At 39.7% G+C, this 23,566-nt stretch overlaps 1 protein-coding gene across 2 annotated transcripts in view; it reads left to right on the forward strand.

Annotated features, from left to right (window-relative positions):
• The first annotated feature begins 429 nt into the window (after window positions 1-429).
• The window catches only part of HHIP (hedgehog interacting protein), a 93,398-nt gene continuing 70,261 nt past the window's right edge, over window positions 430-23,566 (forward strand). The window contains exons 1-4 of one of the 2 annotated variants that reach the window (XM_003790191.2): window positions 430-1,385; window positions 7,024-7,216; window positions 11,658-11,814; window positions 12,482-12,683. In XM_003790191.2, coding sequence (XP_003790239.1) covers window positions 1,107-1,385; window positions 7,024-7,216; window positions 11,658-11,814; window positions 12,482-12,683 — 831 coding nt within the window. In that variant the 5' untranslated portion in view covers window positions 430-1,106. The remainder of the gene's footprint in view (window positions 1,386-7,023; window positions 7,217-11,657; window positions 11,815-12,481; window positions 12,684-23,566) is intronic. The other variant, XM_023513456.1, reaches the window with a different exon arrangement.

The raw sequence follows: 23,566 nt of genomic DNA on the forward strand, positions 1-23,566 counted from the left end.
GGAAAGGGGCTGAAACCCTCTCCCCTGCGGGCTCCAGCCCACTCCATCCATCCTCCCCCGGGGCGAGGGGCGGGCCGGGGGCCGGGGTGGGGCAGGCCCTGGAAGGCGCCCCTCCCTTCTCACCTCCCGCGGCCCACTCTTACTCACTTTCGCTCGGAGCCGCAGCTTGGCCGCCTTTAGCCGGGGCAGTGCGGAGGGGCTGCGGGGAGGAGAAAGGAGCTGGCAGGAGGCAACCACCCGGCAGCCCCGGAATCTCCGGGCTGCGCCCTCGCCCCAGGTCGGCCAGGGAGCGGGGCCCTGGACACCCCCAACCGGGCACGCCGGCGCGGCGAGCGCGCTGGCCTCCGCGCCCTCCAGGCTGGCTCCGCCGGCCCTCCCCCTCCGGCCGTCGCCGTCGCGGCCCGCCGCCCCTCCCCGCCGCAGCCCGGAGGCCGCAGGGGCTCGGGGGACGCGCTCGCACCCCGGCCGCCCCCTCCCCTTCCCCCACCCCGGGCGGGGGCGCGCGAGAAGCGGTGACGTCAAGGGGCGCGCGGTGGCAGCACCTCCCCGCGCGCTAGTTAAAAAGAAGAAGAAAAGAGGGAGCGAAACATGAGAGGCTGTGTGAGAAGCTGCAGCCGCCGGCAGAGGAGACCTCAGCATCATCTAGAGCCCAGCGCTGGCCCTGCCTCCGCCTGCCCCGCCGCCGCCGGAGCTCTTTCCGTTCCTGCTACTGTCCCACCTAAACAACTCCCGTTACACGGACAAGTGAACCTCTGTGACCGTCTTCTCCTCTTCCTCCTCTTCCAACTACTTCTCCTCCTCCCACTTCCCAGCCGCAGCAGAAAGCACCTAACCCAACTGACATTGGCACAACTGCAAACGGTGTCATCTGCACAACTTTATCTCGCTCCTCGGGCTCCCCCAAGGCATCGGACCCATCGCCTCGTCTTTTACCTTTTGCAAAGTTGCATCGCTCTACCTATTTTCGGCCCCACCACCTCCCTCTGCCTCTCCGGTGCCCTGCAGCCCCGCATCCTCCTCCTGGAGCTGCGCCCTAGTGCCCCTGCTGGGCAGTGGCGTTCCCCCCCCATCCTCCCGCGCCCAGCCCCTGCCGCTCGGGGCAGACGATGCTGAAGATGCTCTCCTTCAAGCTGCTGCTGCTGGCCGTGGCTCTGGGCTTCTTTGAAGGAGATGCTAAGTTTGGGGAAAGAGGCGAAGGGAGCGGAGCGAGGAGGAGAAGGTGCCTGAATGGGAACCCCCCGAAGCGCCTGAAAAGGAGAGACAGGCGGATGATGTCCCAGCTGGAGCTGCTGAGCGGGGGAGAGATGCTGTGCGGTGGCTTCTACCCTCGGCTGTCTTGCTGCCTGCTGAGTGACAGCCCCGGGCTGGGACGCCTGGAGAACAAGGTAGGCGATCACCGGCCTCACGGATGCGTACTTGGCACCCTGGCTGGGTGGGGTTCCCTGTGGCTCTGGCGGTGCTGGTAGCTGTAAGAAGGGCAAAACTTGTTTGGGGAGTTCTTTCGATAACTTTTCTAAAGCCCCAACGCGATTTGGTTGTGTGTTTCTCTGAGGTGTGCAGACAGCTCTCCCGCCCCCAGATGCTAGGCAAACTTGCCTGTCTCAGAAAAGAGACGTTTCAGTGGTACCCGCATCCTGGCTGGGCACATATGTTAAAAGAGTCGCGATTAACAGCACATTTTGGATCAAGTTGGGCATTGACTGCGGTGAAACGGTAAATTAAGGTGGCTGTGACTTCCGGTTTATTTTTCTAGGGTGAAAAGATTTGTGCCGTTTTCTCCACGTGCTCGTTTAGGGAGAGGATTGAATCGTAAAGGATATTGAAGCATGGTTGGTGTACGGTCGCCGGCCGCGTCACAGGGGGGTGCCTTGCATTACTTTAGTAAAACCAGAGGAAAAGAACTCCTAGTACTCCGGTGAAGAACCAAAAAAACTGGAGAAAGATTTTGCTGGGGCGTATTTATCACGTAAAACTGAGACGTTTCCCCGTCATTTTGCAACGTTATAAATGCAGGCTTTCAGAGGTGGCTAGGTGTCTTGGAAGAGCTCTAAGAACTTATTTTAAGAGTAATGGCATTTGCATTTCCCTTGTGTTAATAAATCCGTATACGAAAATAGGGTTGGTTGAGTGTAAAGACAAGCTTATTTGGGGTTGCAATATCGTTCGTGCCATGGAATGTGGTATATACTGTACTCTAAGGGAAGACTGCTGGCTCATGTCATTAACAATCACTGCACGTGAAATAAACAATCAGGTGTCTTTCTCCCCCTCCCTTTCCCCATTTAAGGTTTAATTAAGAATTCCTCTGTTACAACACTGCAGTTGTCAAGGTCTGAGAGACTCTTGGAAAACTTGGGCTTCAGTCGTGCTGGCCCAGGCATAATAAAAAAAAATACCCAGGCTGAATCTAATTTTTATGCTCAGTTCACGGTAGATTTCACTCTATTCTCATGTAAACAGCTCCTACGAATCAACATATGTGTCTGGGTGGTATCTCTCACTTTGTTTTGTAACAAAAAGCCATATTGCATCATTTAATTTGCTCAAGTCATGCAAATAGGAAAAAATCAATAGGACAAAAAGGGGTCGACTTATCCTCCTCAGCACTAAACTGCCGCCCACACACAGAGTCCTGTTGCTTATGGCAAAAGAATAACAACAACACCATTGTATTTGTTAGTTGGTTCACTAATGGGTGAAACTAGAGAACATCATTCTCTTTCAGTCCCCAGCTCTGTCCAAATGTTCATGCCTTTTGAGGCAGCATTTGTCCAACTCCCTCTATTCCCAGATGAGTGAGAACTGTCTTGCTGCAGGTTTTCAGCTGCAACTCTCTCTTTATTCTTACCATATGCAGCAGTGGTCTGAGATTCAGGGGACGGATATTCTGGCATTTTATTCAAAACAATTATCATTAAGCTCCTGTGTTGTAATTGAATTAAGTTAGAAAATAGCCCCGTGCAAATCACCTTACGAATTTTACCAGGGGCCCTAAAGAACCAGGAAATTCAGAGAAAAGTTTAGAAATATTTGTCATCAAGTCTCCCTATATGCAATGTCTACAATGAACATACAGATGATTCTAGAGACTCCTGCAGCACTGAGCTCTTCCAGGAACATGTGGAATGAAAACTTTGCTCTTAACTAATGAGTAGGGAGAAGTGGGAGTGGCGATGGGACTGAGGGGAGTTATAAACCTTAAGAGAAGTTATATAAATTTTATTTTAAAGAAATCATTCTTTAGGAAGCAATCTGCCACGTTAGCTATCCGCATTCCTTTCTGTTTTACGTGCTTCCAATCTCCAGCAGACCCTTAGTCATTTGGAAAATGTGTCTGAATTAAGTTTGGTACATTACACTTTGCTGGTTCCATTACAAGTGGTTTATAAACTAACAATACTCAAATTGTTCAAAACAGAGATTTGATATAGCTGTGCATATGCATTCTTGACCTATGTTAGTTCTCAAGTTTTAATAGTTTTTAAAACATGTTATTTTATAATAAACTTCAGTGTTTCCCTTTTTCCTGTAAGCCTTCCTGGATTATAATATATGTTAGGGTCTTATTTCATAATGTGTATACAGGAGAGATGATTGCTATTTGAGAAAGCCCTTTTCTGTTTATGAAAGAAAAAAAACTTTTCCCCAGAAAGATTTCTGTAACTTTTCAAGAACTTACAGTAGTAGTTCTTTCCTAGGGGAAGAAATTTCTTAGACAGATAGTAGCCCACTAGGTAGGAATAATGGAGCGTGCCCAACTATGCAATTAAATCCAGTTTCTAGATGGACAGTTTTCTTTAATGAACTAGCATTAAGTTCAACTCTTCATAGTATTATGCTTTTACATTTTAATTTTTTGTATATTTTAATCATGTTGCAATGAGATTATTAACCACCATTATTACAACTAAATATTGCCAACATTTAGGAAGTCATGTTATCTTTGCCTTATTATCGCAACTTCTAAATACAGCATGCTAAAAGGTTCTAATTCTCATTAGCCAAATTGAATCTGCAACCAACTGAAATACCCCCATTTTGAAAACTTAACTTGTAGCCACAGAGGCATAGAAGCTCTCTCTACCTTGGGTGGTTTCACAGCCAAAGCTGTCAAGGAATGGGTGAAAAGTAATTGTTTTCAAGTGTGCCCTTTTACAATCATTTGTTTGCTCTGGCTCTTTCAGGGACAAAGGCTATTGTTGAACACATCCAACTAAACAAATAACTCATCCTGGGGTCCCTTTAACAGCTGCCTTAGTACAATGATCTATTTACATATTAGCCTAAAATTGAAACTGAACTCTTTAATGACATAATCCAGCACTATAGTCCAGAGTCGCAAGTGTTCTCTCCAACAGCTGAACAACCTTGTAGGCATATGATTTTTAGAAATAACTTTTTGTGCACAAAGTGATCTGTAGGCAACATCTTAATATACTGTCATGCATTTTCTCCTTTTCTCCCCTCATGGAACCCATGTGGGTGCCTTTTTGCCCTCTTTTGTTTAGTTACTTGATAAATAAAGAGAAATACAGAAGGTCTCTGTCAGCCCGTTTACTATTTGTTGATAAGCTATAGTTGTAGGCCACGCTTTCCTGTGTACGCCCTATTTATCTTACCTTTCTTCTATGGATTTTACTTTCCTGTGGCTAAAGATTAAAGGATGACCTGCCAGATGTTATAGATTAGTCAGCAACAGCCACAATCATTCCTCAGCACGCTGTAATAATGTTTCAGAGTTTTACATGATTTCTGAAGTATATTTAAATTAAACCACTACAATTTGATGGTTTCGTATATAGCCTTTAAAAATTGAAACAGGAAATTAGCTTAAATGTCTTATCAAGATTGATGGCATTGTCAGACATAAAGTTAGGGACCTTTGCAAATACAGACACATAAGCCAAAAAGAGGAAAAAGTTCCCCTGCACACACCCATCCTCATCTGTCTCTATCAGTGTTGCCGCTTTGGCTGAGTCAGTTTAATTGACTTCAGTAACACTATTGGTTCATTGAAACCAAAGCCAGAATGATGGCTCTATCTGTCCTCAAATAGGTATTTACACTGCAGACCTCACACAGAGCAAAATGTTACCATCCTGCTGGGCCAGAACAGCATGAAACTTTAAAAAGAATAATATTATACTTGATATCGGATAATTTATTGAATCCTATTTCTGAAACTTTTGATGAGAGACCTTGTGGCCAGAAAACATTCCAAAAATTGTAAAAGACAAAGTTCTTGAGGCACTAAAATCAAGCTTTTCCTGGATAGCAGCTGGGAGAGTACATGGGGATCATTTCATTTCAGCTATAAAAAATGCAAGCATGCTTATTCCCCGTAAAACCAAAGGGAGTGAATTACATCCCAGTTTTTCACCAGCAAAAGAGGTGGCTTCAGCATCCTGCGGTTGTTTTCTTTGGGGGGGACTGCTTAGATGATAAACAAAGAGAACAGAGTGGAACATTATTAATATTGAATAGATCTGGCGAGGCCTGCCAGAGTGTGGAGAATAAAAGACATTTAAAACATTCTTGGAATGCAAATTCTAAGTGTCTGGTGTATGTTTCCTTTTAGAAAACTTTAACCATTTAGGCAATTGTCATTTAAATAAATTGATAAAAAATGTAAATATAACAGATTAATAATAACTTTTCTGAATATTGCAGATAGTTACAGCACAGCATAGATATTTCTTTTCCACAATGGGGGTTATTTCTATGAGAATACTTCTTTTAAATACCTCACACTAAAATTACAAATTAAATTTGTATTTAATAATTTTTTTTTAGTTACTTTACTCTTTCGGATCCAAATTTCCTTAATCGCCTAGAATATCATTATCAAAAATCAGCAGCCATCAGATTTACTCAAATTAGAAACTCAGCTTGTGAAAAAATTATTTGCTTTAAGCAATGATCTAGAACTTTAAAAGTTAATTCTTTTAAAGTTCATAGTTCTAAAGGAATCATTCAATATAAATATAGTGAGACAAATTGTGGAAAAGTGTTCAATCTCATTATGGTTTTTTTTTAATATGAAAAATGAGTGCTTGATTTAGACAACATTATGTGTCATGTGTCAAATATTGTGCAGGTATTAGCTTCTATATTTATTGAAGGAGCTCCAGAAGTCAGTTTAAAAATTACTACTACACACCAAGAGCTATTCTGCTGTTAACTTCAATGAATCAATACCTCCCAAATTGATATCATTTAAAAAACATATCATTCTAAATGATAAGAGCATAACTTTTTGATTAAAATTCACTGCACACCATTTAAAAGCATTTTCAGTAAACTCTTGTGTTTATTCATGCATATAACATACCTGAGACATAGGTGAAGACCTACTTAGAAAGTTTATCCTGGCTAAGAGATAATAAATAACAAAAATTTGTCTTAAACTGGTTTGATTCCACTTGGGATATTATTTTAATAAAACATAAAAGGCAGATATTTCCCCATTTTAGAAAACTTTTCCTAGACAGTCTGTAGATTGAACATTTGTTGATATTTTTAAAATGCAATTTAATTGCATTTTTAAGAAAACCGTATTAGGAATTTCAGGAATTAAATCGATTTTCACCTAAGATGCAAATAAGCCATGTCTTAAATAATTCTGCTTTGCATGCAGTTGGATAAAGATATTTGGAATTTTAAAGGCAAGTATCATTCAGCACACACTTTGAGGCAGAATAAAGTGATAAAGGTTTAACGGTCTAAATGTAATTGTCTTTTAAGTTTTCACACCTGCAAGACAGATTAATAAACTTTGATTTGCAAGGGTGAGAAGCACTTTGATGCATCCCTGCCCTTTGTTCTCCCAGCCCAGCCCCAGATATTGTACTTGCATCCTTATAAAGGCATTCTGTATTGTGACGCAGTAATTCTTTTCAGAAAATTTTATTGGCTAAATTAAATTAGACTTTTCTGCTTTCATGATCGCAAATAAGTAAATAAGTACACAAACGTAACATTACATAACTAAAAAGATGTTTGTTTCTGATTTATGGATTCCAGATATTTTCCGTTACCAACAACACAGAATGTGGGAAGTTACTGGAGGAAATCAAATGTGCACTTTGCTCTCCACATTCTCAAAGCCTGTTCCACTCGCCTGAGAGAGAAGTCTTGGAAAGAGATCTAGTCCTTCCCCTACTCTGCAAAGACTACTGCAAAGAATTCTTTTATACTTGCCGAAGCCATATTCCAGGTAAAAAATGCACACATTAAATAAACCATTGCAACATACCCTTACAAGATAACCTGTTCTTAATTGCTTATTTACGAGTGTTATAAAATTTATCTGGGCTTTCCAAATGCCTATTTTTACCTGATAATTAACCTTTCCAAATTCATACCTTTTATTGCTGCTGAAAGGCGCATTGTAATTTCACTTTACGGACAGTATTTTGGTTTAACATTTCTTGTTAAGCTGATAATACGGCTGTTAATCTTCACATACTTTGGATTATCATCAGTACAAATTTCTTTCTAGTGTCTTCTTTACTGTCAATATCACTGTCAATATCAGGGCAGCCTCCTCTTCCACATAGCTGACACGTAATTGGAGAATGTCCACTGACTTTTAAGATATTTCCTTAAAGTAAAAAACGAGTAGGAATCAAAACAAAGTATTACCTTACGAAGCACTTTCGCATATAATGACTGACTTGCTCCTCAAAAAATCTTGAGATGGAGTTAAGAACAGTAGAGCTCTCTGCATTGGACGGATGAGAAAAGTTGAGCCTCAGGAGAAGGTAAATGTCTTAAGCAAAGTTGTACAATGGCTAGGTGATAGGAAAGATAGAGAGTTCTTATGTACAATGGCTAGGTGATAGGAAAGATAGAGAGTTCTTATGTACAATGGCTAGGTGATAGGAAAGATAGAGAGTTCTTAGTATCTGATGGCATAAATATACCCAGTCATTATCATATTTTGGGCTCCAGTAAACATAGATGTTTGGGCATTGATTACTTTTACCACCAAAAGTTTATAAACTTTGATTGTTACTGCTTTAGTTGAAGAATCAACACAGGAAGAAAAGAATTTAACAAGACAAGATTTGGTTTATTTAGGCAAAGACATCTACTGAAGTTAACAGTTTATAAAATCAAATGGTATTTAAGACAAGCTTTAAGAACTGTAGGATGCCCTGAGAGAGTTTTTTGAACTGCTATGTATATTTTACATTTGTTTCTGACCCAGAAAAGTGTAGATTTTGGTATTTTCAATAAACCCCTCTGAATAACCTGAGAAAACATTTTCGCTCAGGTTGCTTGGTGCCTTTGGTAGAGCATAACGCGTATGGAAACCCATCCAATGTGAAAACATTAGCATTGTCTTTGCAAATGACAGCCATGTTTCTAAGGCTTTGCTTAAACCAGCTGTTTCTTCTTCTTTCTCACTTTCCCCCAGGCAGAGTAGAATAGGTCACGGTTGCCTGTATGGCCTACCGAGAAACCATAACAGATTAGATACCATAAAGGTTTGCTGCAAACTTCAAGTCTTAAACATTTGCCTTTGGGACTACAAATGGAAAGTGATATCAACATTTAGTTTTTCCACTTATCATTATCTACTTTAATTAAATCAAACATGTTAGATTTGGGGGCTCATCCGTGGGGATCTTTATTTTTAAAATTTATTTTACCTTCCCCAAACAGTAAAATAAAAGCCATGCCCACTGACAGAGAGCACAGCAAACAGCTCAGAGACAGCGCTGCAAGCACCTCACTCCTCAGATCAACATATGTAGTAACGAATGACACATTTATTTTTCTACAGAGTTTGTATATATGTAAAACTGCTGAAGTGCATCAAGATGTCAAGTGCTTTTGGTGGCCACCCAGGCTGCCTTGAAAGATAACCAGATGAAAGCTCCACTCTAGAGGTGGATGCAACAGCAAGGGTGCTTCCCAGAGATTCTGGAAAGCTTTAATGACAAACAGTGGGGCTGCCCCTGGATATGTCAAGTGCTAATAATCATTCTTACTACTCGTTCCAAAAGTGAGCTGTAATAACACAGTCTCTGAGTTACTTAGGGTAATCGATTTGTTAGTTAGACTCAATCTTGGCAGGCAGGTTAGCATTTCCTAAAGTATGATGAATAAGATGGTAATCCTCTCCCCTCAGCTCCTGCCCCCAGCACTGGAGTATCTTTAGAATTCTAGAACACTAATTTATTGAAAATTACTATAAAAGCAAATTTGTGATAGTTTTCCCTTTTTAAGTCTATTGAATGATCTGGTTTATTTTCTCAAAAGTTTAAAACCGGGGAAAACAGCTACTTTGTGATTATTTTTATAAGAAACTAATAACACATTTGACTGTCTTCATTAATAGCTTCATCTTTCTACAAATCAAAGAAGAGGGTACCCTCGAGGGTGTGTTTTGTCAGAGGAAGGCAAAAACTGACAGGGATTGGGAGAGGAAAAGAACTCCAGATGTCTTCACTTTTTTCTCTATTTCCCAATACACGAAGAGATCAGTATATAAGTGATCTAACATTTATTTTGCCTTCATGGCTTTAAGAAAAGACAGCCTCTTTAGCAGTTTCATATACCTTAAAGGTAGCTGCTATCTAGAGATTTGAGTTCTGAATTCATGTCTCCTCTGCTTATTTTTTTTCCCAAATGAGAAATGTCATTAAAAAGCCACATAGTGAGCACATACTAGGATTTTACTAATTATAATATTATTCTCCCATTGTGAATTGACACTTTTTAAAAACACCAAAGTTACATTCAACAGATAAGAGCTCGCGGCTCAGCTCCACAGGTCTTTCCTTCTGCCTAAGTGAGCAGGGTGGATACTTGGCTGTTCACTGACAGATGGCGTTGTGCACTCTATGGAAGGCATACCAGAGGGTATCTGTTGGTCTTGCTTGCTTATACCTCTAATCGTAAGGATTTTTATCACCATTGGACTTCCTCTCCTCAGGTTACGGTAGTGTGAAATGTCTGCTCATCGTTAGTTCAATTGGTTTAATCCCGTTTAACACGATTAGGCAATTTTCATCTGAACACCTAGCCATTGACGGATGGAGGAGAAAAATTATCTTTTGCAGATGGTGAATTGCTGAAGATGGATAACTGCTACTGTGAATTTCATTCTTCTCTCAAATTTCTAATCCCTGGATTCTTTCCAACATAACCTTCCCATGCCTGGCCCCTCCCATGGAGCACCCTTCCCAGCAGTTCTGTCCCCCTTTTTTCTGTGCCCCTCACCACTCTCTCACACAGACACTCACACACACACACTCCCAAGGACTTCGCTCTTTTTTGCCTGATTCCCAAAGACCAGATCTTTCCTAGCACCCAAGTCAGATATGGGCCTCAGAGAGTCTCTCTCAGAAATTCAAGAGTTATACCCAAGAGTTCACCCAAAAGTTAGGCCAGAATGTCCATCAAGCTTTAACATTTGGGACCCTCTCGTTCTAAGATAAGATTTTTGTTTCGAAGGGTCCAAGGTCAAGCACATAGAAAATAACCTTTGAATGTCTTTTATGCCCCATTGATAAACCTCACTGAGCTGATCCTAAATTCTAGTTCTTAGAAATCCATGCTAAACCTGAATGTGTTATATAGCTTCTAAACCTTTGCTAAATTACCCTGTGCCTTTATCACAAAACTGATAGCGGTATAATGATCTAACTTGTTAGATAAAAATCAAAACTTGAAATATAATTAAAGGTGTGAGACCAGAAGTGGCAATTCAGGATCTTATACAAGGCAGAAGTCACCAGAATAAGCCTTGAATCTTGTTCCTATTTTAAAAGTAATATTCAAAGCTCCTTTTTTGTCATAACGTTATTTCTTATTCAAAGTGACCTGTTTTTGTCTGACAACATTCTTAATAGATAAGAAAAGAAAACCATCTTTCTTTGAGATTCAATTAAATAAGTCAATTTTTTGTTTTTGTTTTGGCTCAGTGATATGTCAGTTTTCTACTAGCTGATTTGAAGGGATATTTCAAATATAGTTTTTGTATCATAAAATAACCATTATCTCCTGTAAGTGAGGTGCAGGAAAAAGGTACCTCCATATTTGAAAATGAAGGCTATGTGATCAGCATCAATGCATTGCTTGATCATTGACAGTGAGTCAGTTCTTTATTATTACGGGGTGTAAGGACCTACTGTGTTCATTAGGTTTGTTATTTGGTCTTGTGTGAGTGGCAATTCAGGAAGAATTGTAAAATGACCAAAACCTGATGGCCTGTCTCTTTCTTGATACTAATCTTGTTCTTCTTTGGAGGTTACTTAGTATTATAGGGAACAAATGCTGAATCGTGATGAAATAAACTCACAGGTGCAACATGTGACAACGAGGGTAGCTTGAAAACAGTTAAGATCAATGCTGGGTTTGTACAGTTTGCACTACGTGTGTTTCGTAAGAGCCTTTTAAAATATCTGGCATCATACAACTTCACTTTTACTTCAATTCTTAGATTTTGGTTAAAAACAAATGGGGATCTCAACCCTCAATATTTGTGTTCTCCTTACTTTAGTTGAGTTTTTTCCCTAGAATATTCGGATAGTTTCTAAACACGCTTCCCCCCCCCCATTATATCTGTTAAACAAAGTGGTTTTACTAGGACACTAAATGTTTCTCATTTATATTTTTAATTTTCTCATTTATGTTTTTTAAAGGTTTCCTTCAAACAACTGCTGATGAGTTTTGCTTTTACTATGCAAGAAAGGATGGTGGGTTGTGCTTTCCAGATTTTCCAAGAAAACAAGTGAGAGGACCAGCATCCAATTACTTGGACCAGATGGAAGAATATGAGAAAGTGGAAGACATCAGCAGGTTCATAAAGATAAATTTTCTTTAATCTTAAAAAAAAAAAGCCCAACTGACCAATCTTGTGGTTTTGACAGTGAATCGACTGTCTGTGCTTAAGTTCAGCAGCTATATCTTCCAGATGCGTTATTTTTTTTTCTTTTTGGTAGTTTGCTTCTCCCAAATCATAGCTTAAATGCTTTTAATATGTAGACTACTAATCTTATGTTATGAGCTTGGCTTCCCTATGACTCATGAATTTTATGGGTATAGTTTGAAACTTGAATTTTATGACTGTTGTTACCTTATGGCCCTGTGGAAATGTTCAGCACAATTATTATCGGATTTTTATAAATAGAACTTTCCCTCCACAAACTTTTCTGTAAGTTTTAATTATTGGGAGTAACAGCTAATTTTAATTGGAGACACCAAATGATGAGATAATGAACTTATGAAATTTTAAAGTACGTACATATTTCGATTCTCTCCTTTAGGTTCTGATAGAGGCTGTTTTGTTGTTTTTCCACCAAAAAGAATTTTAAAAAATCGTATTGTGACCCTTAGGTTAGCAGCCCTTCATGACTCTCTAAAACCATTGATTCCTAGAGGAAATATATTTTGAAAAGGGTGCTCTGTGCATCCCTTACCTCTCCCATTTCAAGAAAAGCTTACTGGTTTTCTTTAATTTGTCCAGAAAGCACAAACACAACTGCTTCTGTATTCAGGAGGTTGTGAGCGGGCTGCGGCAGCCTGTCGGTGCCCTGCACAGTGGGGATGGCTCACACCGGCTCTTCATTCTGGAAAAAGAAGGCTACGTGAAGATACTTACCCCGGAAGGCGAAATTTTCAAGGAGCCTTATTTGGACATTCACAAACTTGTTCAAAGTGGAATAAAGGTTGGCTTTTAAATTTTATTTATTTCTGCTTTGGCTATGTTAATTTGATGTTAGTTTTATCTTCTTCACGGAAGGCATTTCTTTGTAATAAAAGAAAGAATATTAAAAGAGACAAAGTAACAATAATATGGTGACCGGATTGCGACAGAGACCTTAAATGTATATGTGATTTGCTGTTGAGCGATGCCATCAGACTTAATTTTGACATGCTTTCCCTATGTAATTTACATATTTAAAATACTTTTTTATCTTTATAAAGTATTTGTTGAAACCTTGTTTAAGGGGCACATCCCTTAGGCTTGTCCCATCAGCACTTTCTAGTAGAAACAAAGAGGGCTTCTGGGATTTTGGCAATTGCAAATCATACCTTTATCATATCTGTTTGTGAGTCTGTCTCATAAAAAAGTACAACTTATCCTATGACTTTTTTGTGCCATGTTTTTACAGGTAAGTCAAATATTTTTATCTACAATTAGCCATCTGTTTAATACATAAGCGTATCTAACATCTGACCATATCCATTGCCTTCTTTCTCATGTCTCTAATTTGAGTTCTCATGTTAAATAATCTAGATGTGTAAATAAAATTATTGTCTATTTTGTTCCACAAGAGGAATATAATATAATATTAGCCGTACTACGCTGTAAAGCAAATTGCAGCATTCTAAAATTAAGAGATATTTAACAGCTCATGACTATTTTAGAATGAAATAGACCAGCAGTGTGATGTGGGAAGAGCTGGTTACCCTTTTCATTTCTTAACTAGAACAAAACCGAGGGAAGATTTATACTCTTCTACTCATACTCATGTATGACGCCTTGCCTTGTTGTGCTCTACTCAAAGGTAAGAACACCAAAAGCAGAAGAAGCAGGTCAGAAAAATGACAGATATACTATTGATCTAGTCAGTATCAACCAAGTTAAAAGAACAAGAGTAAACCAACTAGTACACAGGTCATGCTCTATGTTTTGGATTGCTCATCCTAAAGCTCATGCTGAAACAGTGTCACCAAGATATATGGAATAAGAGATTGTTAAGGAGAAGGACCTTGGCACCAAGGCACAGATCATATGGAAAGTATTTTTAACTCAGTATTTTCAGCTTTCTTTCAACAAAACTTTTCATTAGAGTTCAGAGCAAAAAATTAAAAATCTCTTTTAAAAGAATGTATTAGAGTTTTGCACATCAGTGTTCAATAAATAACATTCTGAAAATGTGTCCGGGGAACTCACGGCCAGTGGTCCTAATGAGTTAACAATCAGTAGCGACAAACACATTACTCACTGTAGGTGTATTTTTTTTTCCTTCCTATGGAAGTGAAATGTGCTCCCTATAAACGAAAAAAATTGGGGGAGATATTTTTAAAGTCACCACCTGCAATCTCATCAATTAAAAACACTATCAATGTTTTTTATATGCTCTATTCCAGTTTTTATATTATAATTAAATAAACTTTGCATTCCCACAAAGGTACTACAGACGCATATTTAATAAATGTGAAAACACAGTAAGAAGCTCTTTCCTTTTAGCTTTTTTCCTAAACAACTTTAAAATTGAAATCAAATTTATATATATATATATATGGCTTTAGCCTTCTTTTTTTTAATTTAACAGTGTGTCATGAAGACTTTCCCAGATTTGGAAATTTTTCTCAAATACTCAGTTTCTATCTCTTTCGGGTGCTCCATTTTGTTATTCTGAGACATTTTGAATGACTCCAGTTGTTTCTCTTTACTACTGTAAATAATGTTATTTATCATTCTTGTACATATTGTCAAACTTGGTCAGGGATGATTTCCTATTAAGGAAGTCGAAATCATTCCTATTCATTCTTAGAATGAGCATTACTGAGTTGAAGCTGATACACTGTAATACATATTGCCAATTTACTTTGAACTGCATTTTCAAACATCTGAGAGAATAGTTCTCAAATATTTTTTGAGTAAAAATGTTAATATGGGAAAGATATGTATGATAAAATAGAGATGTAAAAAGTGCTCACAAAAAAACAATGTTCTTGTTTCTACTTTCATTTAACTGCCTGAGGAACAACTGCCTTTAAAATTAGGTTTCCCTATTTCAGCTTATACCCTTCATGGAGGTATGAGATGAGATACTCATTGAGATGCCCTGTTCTGACGCGGACATGGAGACATTACATTTCATCATCAATAAAACTGTACAAGCAAGGACGGTTCTTTAGTATGGGTGTTCTGAAGGCCTCTAGGAACTCTTGCAAATTTGCCCCCCCCCTTTTCAAAAAAGCTCCAGGCATTCTGGCACCTTAAGTAAACTTCAAAATCTGTTTTCTAGTGAACTGATTATGACATATTTTAAAGTGCGATATTTTACATGCTTCTAGTGTTTTGGCACTAGTAATGTCAATAAAATAGGAACATACCACATAGATATCCGTGTGTGTATCGTGAATAATGAGACCACATTCTTACTACCTCGAGTAGGTTATGCTGCTCTTGTGTGGCTCTTATTTCGGTCCCTATGAAACTCCCCCATGGGAAGTGCTAGAAGATGCTGTGTTGATATGATGCCAACACATTCATGGTTGATCATATCACTTATTTTGGTGGTCTATCCTTCAGAGACTGGTGACATTAAAACATTTTCACAGCAATTTCACAGTCATTCTTCCAGGCTTCTTTGATATATGAATAGTTCATGTGTTCATGGCAGTATGCCATGTTTGTCAATAAGTCATTTTGCATAAATAGGAATTTTCATAAATTATTATACATACTATGTACCAATTCTTGTCCATTTATTCAGTTTTAAACTCCTAAAAGAAGGCGAAAAGCAATTTAACAGGCTGAAGTATCAGTTGTAATAATAAAATCACAAAATTAATAATATGTACTAAACCCAACCTCCGCATGCTTGGAATGAAAATGACACAAAACACAGTGGAGGCTCCCTCTCAAGGACGTTAATTAATGACCAGTAAGAGTGAAAGAAATCAGACACACACAGAAATTCTGATTATAAGAGTTTCTAAAAGCTAGTGCTGGCTATAAGGAAATGTGGAATTCTGTTAATTGTAGATTAAGAATTAACTGTGATTTCCGTCACATGAGGTAAAGGCTGACTTTTTTTTGTGCAAGGAGCTGGGCTTGGTTGATTAATCTCTTTAAATGTCCCTACTGAACCTGATTTTTTAACGGCTTAAGAGACACCATCATCCAAGTCGTTAGGGGACTTGGACAACTTTTCCCTACATCAGTCCTGACTGCAGCTAAAAATATGATGCCTTATTTTTGAATACTGAATTGTGCTGCCTAACTTGTAGTAGACTCCTAGTGCCCTGGGGGTTAAACTCTCTAAAGTTTATGGAGCAAAAATTAATCTGCAAAAAAATCCAAAGTGCAAGCTAAAGAATCAGCTTATTTTTGCTACAGAAAATAAGTTGTAGTGTTGAAATTAAAAGAGCAAGTCAGAAATATGTTTTAAAAATATGTTGAGATTTGCTAGATCTTTGATTATAGTGCACTCTGTAACCTAATCACTGATACTTAGACAGTATAAAGAATGGCCCAAGCAGCCAATTAATGAGCAAACTTAAAAAGCCTTCCTTTCGTATAATGTCTGTGTGGACTTGTCCAATTTGAGTGAAGAGATGTAAGTTAACTCTGGCAGTGTATAAGACTCTGGATACAGAATTCTGAAAAAGGACATTTAAAAATCAATAGCTAATTCTAACTGGGAAATTACCCATAAGATTTTCAATTTTTCCTGGTTTTGTTCCATTTTAGAATCTGGTGCTCAGCTAGTTGGCAAAATGGTTATTTCTCTTGTTCCTCAAATGTGTAGTTTGCAGTTATATCTGTAAACTCTATTATAAGTTACAAGAACACCAGGAGATCCTCTAGTAAAATCTCACCAAAACATCCCTGACTGCCAAGGATACAAAAGTCAGCCTTAGATTTGCATGTATGCAGAAGAAAGCCTGCACCTGTCACCTACAGGGTGGCCCCTCAAGGAAGCTAGCAAGCACCGTTCTCTGCCACTCAGTTCTGGTGAGTGGTTAAAAGACAGAGAGGTTCACACCCTCGGCAGCCCTCCATGGGCAGCGTGAAGCAGACATAGCTGAAAGGCTTGTCTATCATTGGAACAAGTGTCACTGGACTCCTGTCCCTCTCTATCTACTTGGATCTTCATTTCAAAAGATGCTTTCGAACCAATATTTTTAGCAGGGGAGGAGAGGACGTAAGGCTGAAAGCTGCTAATTGTCCGGGTGACTGAGTCTATTGAGGTGGAGCTCTGGAGAGACAGCAGTCTGGTGCTGGGAGTCACAGGAGCATGTGGAGGAGGACACAGGGTCCACTGGGGCAAGCCCCGTCAGGGCAGCCTCTGGTTTCACATGCTTGTAAATCACATGCAGGATTGTGAGCCCCGAAACTTTAGTGAAATCCAAGTGTTCATCAGCCCCTGGAGCCACCATTCTATTTTTCTGAACTTTGTCGGAGACCTAACCTTTCATGTTTTTCTCTGTCTTTGACGGCAACCCATGATATGTTAGTGTGTTTGAGCTCAAGCGAAATGAGTCAAAGCAGATTGAGGAGCAATTTACTTTTCAAAAGTAGTGTGGAAACGTAGCATGTACACACATGCACACGCACACACACACACGTATATCCAGATGGTGACGGATGCGTGTCAAATGCTTCCTCAGAAAAATGGTAAAAATTCTGCTTTAAAGCATGCTTTGTGTTAGAAGAAAGTTCGTCTTACGTGAAAGAAAGCCAGACATTTTTATTTCTTAAGTGTACAGTAGAAGAAACCCCCTTCTGGAAGATTTTTGTATGCTGAGTGACACTTTAAACTTTTTTACCTGTCGAATTACAGCTTAGACGTCATTAAACCTCATCTAAAAGAAAGTTGCGGTAGTGGTAGAAATAAACTTCGAGCAAATTCATTGGAAAGGTGATCGACATTGTCTTCTCCAGAATAAAATCGGTTGAGCACCTTCTTCTTTTATAAAATTCGGATTCCAAACCATGCCATCAGAATGTGAACAAAACATATATCTGCAGGTAACGTTTTTGGCTGCAGTTATTATCAATATCAAGGTATCGGCACCATGGCTTTAATAAGCCCAACCATGTTTTATTGGGCATCTTATAAGATGTCATGGACATCTTATATCAAAACGCTCTCTACTCTAGGAAGAGCATTGTTTCCAATTTTTAAATAAGTTTGATCTCCCTTTAAGTCTGTTATGAACTCTCTTGGAGAAAAATTTTTTCTCACAACAGAAAAGGTCCCTTAGTACTGTGAGATCATCTTGGTGTCATTTTCCTCCTGGTTAAGTTAGTTTTCACTTCTGGTATTCTTTCGTTATTTTGGAATTGGCTGACCTATTGATAAAACCTTCTAATAAATATAAACATGTACATATGGGGTTTGTGCCAGTTTAAGGCAGTTAAATTATAAATTGCTTTCCATCCTGTTCTCTCGTGAAGCAGGGACTGGAGTGGCAGGCGCCGTCTCCCTCCAGCTGAGTAGGGAAAAGCCTTCTCCTACTCTGGAGGTCCCATAAGTCACAGCTGAGGTGAGGAAAGTTTTTACATTAATGTCTTTATATTTACCTAAGACTTGAAGGGCAAAGGAAATGGAGGCTATAAATCTGAGCAATCTTACAGTAATTATTTGAAAGAAGTGAAAAACCAGGAAATCTGGACCCTGGGAAAAGTGTTTGCCATCTTTAAAAAGCATCTCTCTGAACGCAGCATCCACCGGACAAAGTCTCCCTAGAAAAAGAAGAGACAAAAGCTATTGGTGGTATTCGCTGTCACTGCTTTCCAGTGGCGACATTAGCTCCTATCAGGCATCACAGAGGTATCTCTGAGTGGGGAAGAGTAGCAGAGCTTTACCTTTTAAAAATAATCGCTTTTCTTTCCCAATACTCCAGTGTTTGTGTGTGTGTTTTTAGGACACTCAAGAGATGCACCCTCTTAGCCAATAGCAAGCGTGCAATATGTTCCAATACTATACTTCAGTTTTCGAGCAAGTGATGTTGTCAGCAGGAATACTTTATTTTTATTCATATCAATCATTGCCACCATTTTTAAGCACTTACTTTGCTCAGTCATTACATTGATTACCTCTGTAATCCCTGTGAGGTGGGTGTTAATACCTCATTTCACCCATGATGAGGCCCAAAAGTAAACCACTCCAGATAATACAGCTAGGAAATACCAGAGACAGATTTTTTTTTCCCAGATAACGAGTCTAACTTGATAGAGTGCAATTGTGTCCTAGCTCACAGCAACCTCAAACTCCTGGGCTCAAGTGATCCTCTTGCCTCAGCCTCTCAACTAGCTGGGACTACAAATGCCCAAACAACACCTGGCTAGTTTTTCTATTTTTAGTAGAGATGGGATCTCACTCTTGCACAGGCTGGTCTCAAATTCCTGATCTCAGGTGATCCACCTGCCTCACACTCCCAGAGTGCTAGGATTACAGGCATGAGTGAGCCACTGCACCTGGCCTAGCAGAGATAGATTTTCAATGTAGATTGTCTGACACTGGGTTCTGGGCCATAGTGCTGGGCTGCTGTGTGCTGCTGTACACATGTGATGAGCAGTGTTGCATGGGAGGAAAGCCTGGACCATGTGGTTGGTGTCAGCACATTTAATTAAGAGTCGCGAATACAGGACTAGGTGCTGGTCACTGCACTTACCATTGTGCACTAGTTTCTTGGCCCTGGGCAAGTCATTATCCTTCTCAGGTTTAGTTTCTTCATCTTTTGAATAGGCATAATGAAAGGTAGCCACTAACACCGGGCATGCTCAGTTTCATGTAAGTGTGAAGCACTTTGGAGGCAGTACTATTACCATCATCTGTCACTGTGGACACTAAACCCCGGGCCACAGACCGGTACTGCTCCATGGACTGTTAGGAGCCAGGCTGCACAGACAGTAGGAGGTGAGCAGTAGATGGCCTGCAGCAAAGCGTCACCTGTATTTACAGCCACTCCCCATCGCTCTCGGTACAGCCTGTGCTCTGCCTCTCGTCACGTTAGAGATGGCATCAGATTCTCATAGGAGCACGAACCCTACTGTAAACTAACTGTGCATGCAAGGAATCTAGGTTGATTTTCCTTACGAGAATCTAATGCCCCACCACCACTCACCTCCAAGGTCCGTGGAAGAATTGTCTTCCACGAAACCATCCCCCCAAAAGTTTGGGGATAGCTGTTCCATCATACTAACGTGAAAAAGAAAGAGAGGAAAGAAAGTGTGCCCAGCCCCCAGCACGACTCCCAAGTCCAGTGACCACTGTTAACTATGCTCCCCAGTATCTAAACAGTCCCCTCTTCAAGTGGGTTTGAATGTTAATTTAGGGAAAATTTGTGATTGTGTTAGCATTCGCACCAAATGTATATGGCGGTCCCATGGAAACAAAGTCATATTGATGCTTGTGTGGGGGTGTTCTTTACCTCCAAAAAATAAACCTAGAGTATATATTTTTATTTAAATATGTCACTAGAGAAAAACAACGCCTTCTTTTTGCGGCATCAGCTTTTGACACTAGGTATATGGTATTGCTCCCCACGTCAGTAGGCAAAACCCCAGTTCTGGAGCTTCTCGGAGCACATGCCTGGCGGTGACTAAGCACAGAGCAGCTCGCCCACAGGCACTGCAGCCACCTTTCATCAGAACTTCCTTGCTTTCATAGTAGTTTTTCTCAACCTGGATATTATACCAATGTAGGTCTTTTTTGTGTGCGTGTTTATTTTGGAACATGGTTTGTGTCAATCTGCCATGGAGTTAATAAATTGTAGGATTTGCAAAGGAAATATGCTGGGACTGAAAACTAAGAAGGCACATATTTTTGCCCACCAGCAACTACTGCTCCAAGCACAGATTTAGAATGTCAGGAGTTGGGCAGGGGGCAGTTGCCGAAAGCTGCTTTAAAATTAACATGTAATGTCATGTATTACTCGGGAAATTGGTTTTTTTTTTTTCTAAATGTCAGATCAGTGAACGTGCCATGAAGTCGGAGAAGGGGGAACTTTAAACAAAGGTTTTAAAGTGAAAGGACAGTAACAGTCAATACCAGTAAACTCAGTGAAATGTGCAAGAAGGTGAGGTGTCAGAATATACAGGGTGGCCATAAAGTTCGGGTACAATTTAAAACAGCGTGACATTTTCAATCGCACAGGAACTTTATGGACAGCGGCATACATGTATGGCCTCAGTTTCTTTACTCTCAGACCTCAGATCATAGTTGATCCTCCTCCTGTCACATTAACCCAAATCTGTAAGGAAATTTGCTCTTTGGTTTGTGTCTGCCTTTCCATGACCACCTTGGGAAGTTTTTTTATGTAGCATATTGCTTTTAAGAGACTTCTTTCATCTGTACATGTTATAATAAATTTAGATATATACATATCATACATCATATATAATGTTGATACACAATAAATATCTATAGTAAACCTGTTCTCAATTACCACAGTACATTTTAATGTCTTTGTTGGTAGTATTAATCAACTGACATTTAATTAAACTCTGTGGTTATGTTGATCTACCGTTATATCAAAGTGGCCAGAACTGGGAACATTTCAAAAGTGTTTTAAAAACTAGGTCATTGGCTAGAAATTAAAATCATCTTTGGACTTTTCAGTCAAAGTATGCTTTAAAAAATAAGGTGCTGTTTATCAAGATAATCTTGTAATGTATAATCATATTTTCCTAAATCACATAATTGTCTGTCCCAGCATGACTTTCAGGTGACAATGTATACCATCATGACTGCTCTTAGGAATTGCCATCAAAAAGGAGGTAAAATTTTTTAAATCCTTTAACACATTTCCCAGTTCACCCAATCTGGCTGTGCCATCTACAATTTAAAGTTCATTCATCACTCATTTTAAATGTTTTGCAGTTCTTCAGGTCTCAACTTCAAATCACAGAAAATCTATGAGAAATAGTAATTGAAGATAAAATATATGCTAATTACCCTTACCAGACTTCTACATAGTAGGACAAGAACAAAAAAAAAAAAAAATAGAAGTTTAATGAATTTGATCTAAACTCATTTCACCATTGCTTGCAATTGAAGTTATTTAATCTAATTACAGAACTAAATCCACCAAGCCGAAGCTAACACTAAAATAAAACATTGTGAAAAAAGATCCTAAAGTTTTGTGCATGGCCACAAAATTATTGAGGGAAGAATGTTCCCTTCAAATATTCAAATATTGAATATTCTGACTTTCTCTTTAGGAATGCCTCAACTGTTTACTTTTTTAATTCTAGTAAGCTGTTTCTAAACCAGCCTCTTATCCTAAAGCACCTTTGATCCAAAAGGATCACAAACCTAAATAAAACGACATCTGTCCTCGGGCTATTTCTAGGGAAACACATCTGTTCCATAAGAACCCTTAGCCAACAGTCTGAAATTGTTCAGAAGAATTCCTTATTAAAGAAAAGAAAAAGAAGAAGACGACTGTGTGTATGCATGAAAGATGCTTGAGGTTGGAAAAAAGTAGGGGAAGTGCTACCCTTAAGAGGATAAAAAGATACCAGAATTTAATTCCCATTAAATGCTCAGGCTTTCTATGAAGGATTTGGTGACGGGACCCCCACAAGCGCAAACATCTTTGTGGATGGATGTGAGCACACCTGTTCAAGAAAAGTGAAACAAAACTTGAACTGACTTTCCTCTACGCACAGGTCACCAGACATCTGTCATAAGTTCTCAATTACTAACCTAGGCTGGACTAACCCTGTGACCTGAGATTGAAAAAGCCACAGTGCTCATTCTCCTAACCTACCTGTAGTTTTTTCCTGTGTCACCATGAAAGCCTCTATCTCAATCTCCAGGGACTTGGAAGATCAGATGATCCTGTGACTTTAATAGTGTATTTCCACCGAGGTTTCTCTATACATCACTCTGGGGCTGATCTTAGGATTCTGTGACAGAGTGATAGGACTTCCTCTGCTGAAATGCTTTGCTCAATAGTTGGCATAGTTTCCTAATTGTGGAAGGTCCTTAATTGTTTCCTTGTCCGTGGATGGGGTCTTTTGTTTTTGCTTTTTAAGATTTTGGCTTTGATGAAGTGGTAATGCATACAGAACTTCCAGGCAACAAACAGCCAAACAAAAACCATGAAAGTCTTCTGGGTGTGACCAGGTAATTATTAGAGGTACGACTAAGTAAAAGTTACCGTGATGTTGTCAATTGCCAGTGCCTTTGATCTCTAGGAGGTCGCATTCCCGTAGTAGCCCCCCTCGTTGGGGCTGTGGGAACTGATCACTTCCTGCTTGTACCGCTCATCCACCCACGCGATGGTGGCACTAGTTTTGCCAGAAAGTGGTGGTGAGACTTGGAGCAATCTACTTACCCTTCTGGAATCTCCACACTCTTTATCTTTGAAGTCAGAGGACTAGACTAACTAATACCTTAAGTTATTTCTTGCTCCAAATTTCTGTGAAATGGAAAATAATGCAAGTCTTTAACTATTTCCAAGAGAATTATGTTAAAGAGACATGTCACCAGGTCCTGGATGACCCTGGGCTGCCCCAGGTCAGAGAGTGCAAGAATTACTTTGCTTTCCTTTGATTTTTCCCTTGGTAATGATGCAGAAACCCAGGCAGCATCCCCCAGTGTACCTGACCACTGTGACAGACAGGTGCACTCATCTTTCTGTTTGGTCTTCACCGCTCTGCAAAAACTTTTAGAAGCTGCCATAACTCAGTGTGGTAGCGTGTCTTCAGGTTTCAGTTAATGGCAAGATCATGTCTTGAATGTGCAGAATGGGTTAACTTTTAAACCTGGCTTTGAAAATGAAGGTGTACCATGACCTTGAAGTGGACAGTGTGCTGGGAGAGAAGACTAGTCTGCAGCTGAGGGAAGGAAGA

The sequence above is a fragment of the Otolemur garnettii genome, unplaced genomic scaffold (assembly GCF_000181295.1).
Source record: "Otolemur garnettii isolate 467f Iridium unplaced genomic scaffold, OtoGar3 scaffold00041, whole genome shotgun sequence".
Taxonomy (NCBI): Eukaryota; Metazoa; Chordata; class Mammalia; order Primates; family Galagidae; genus Otolemur; species Otolemur garnettii.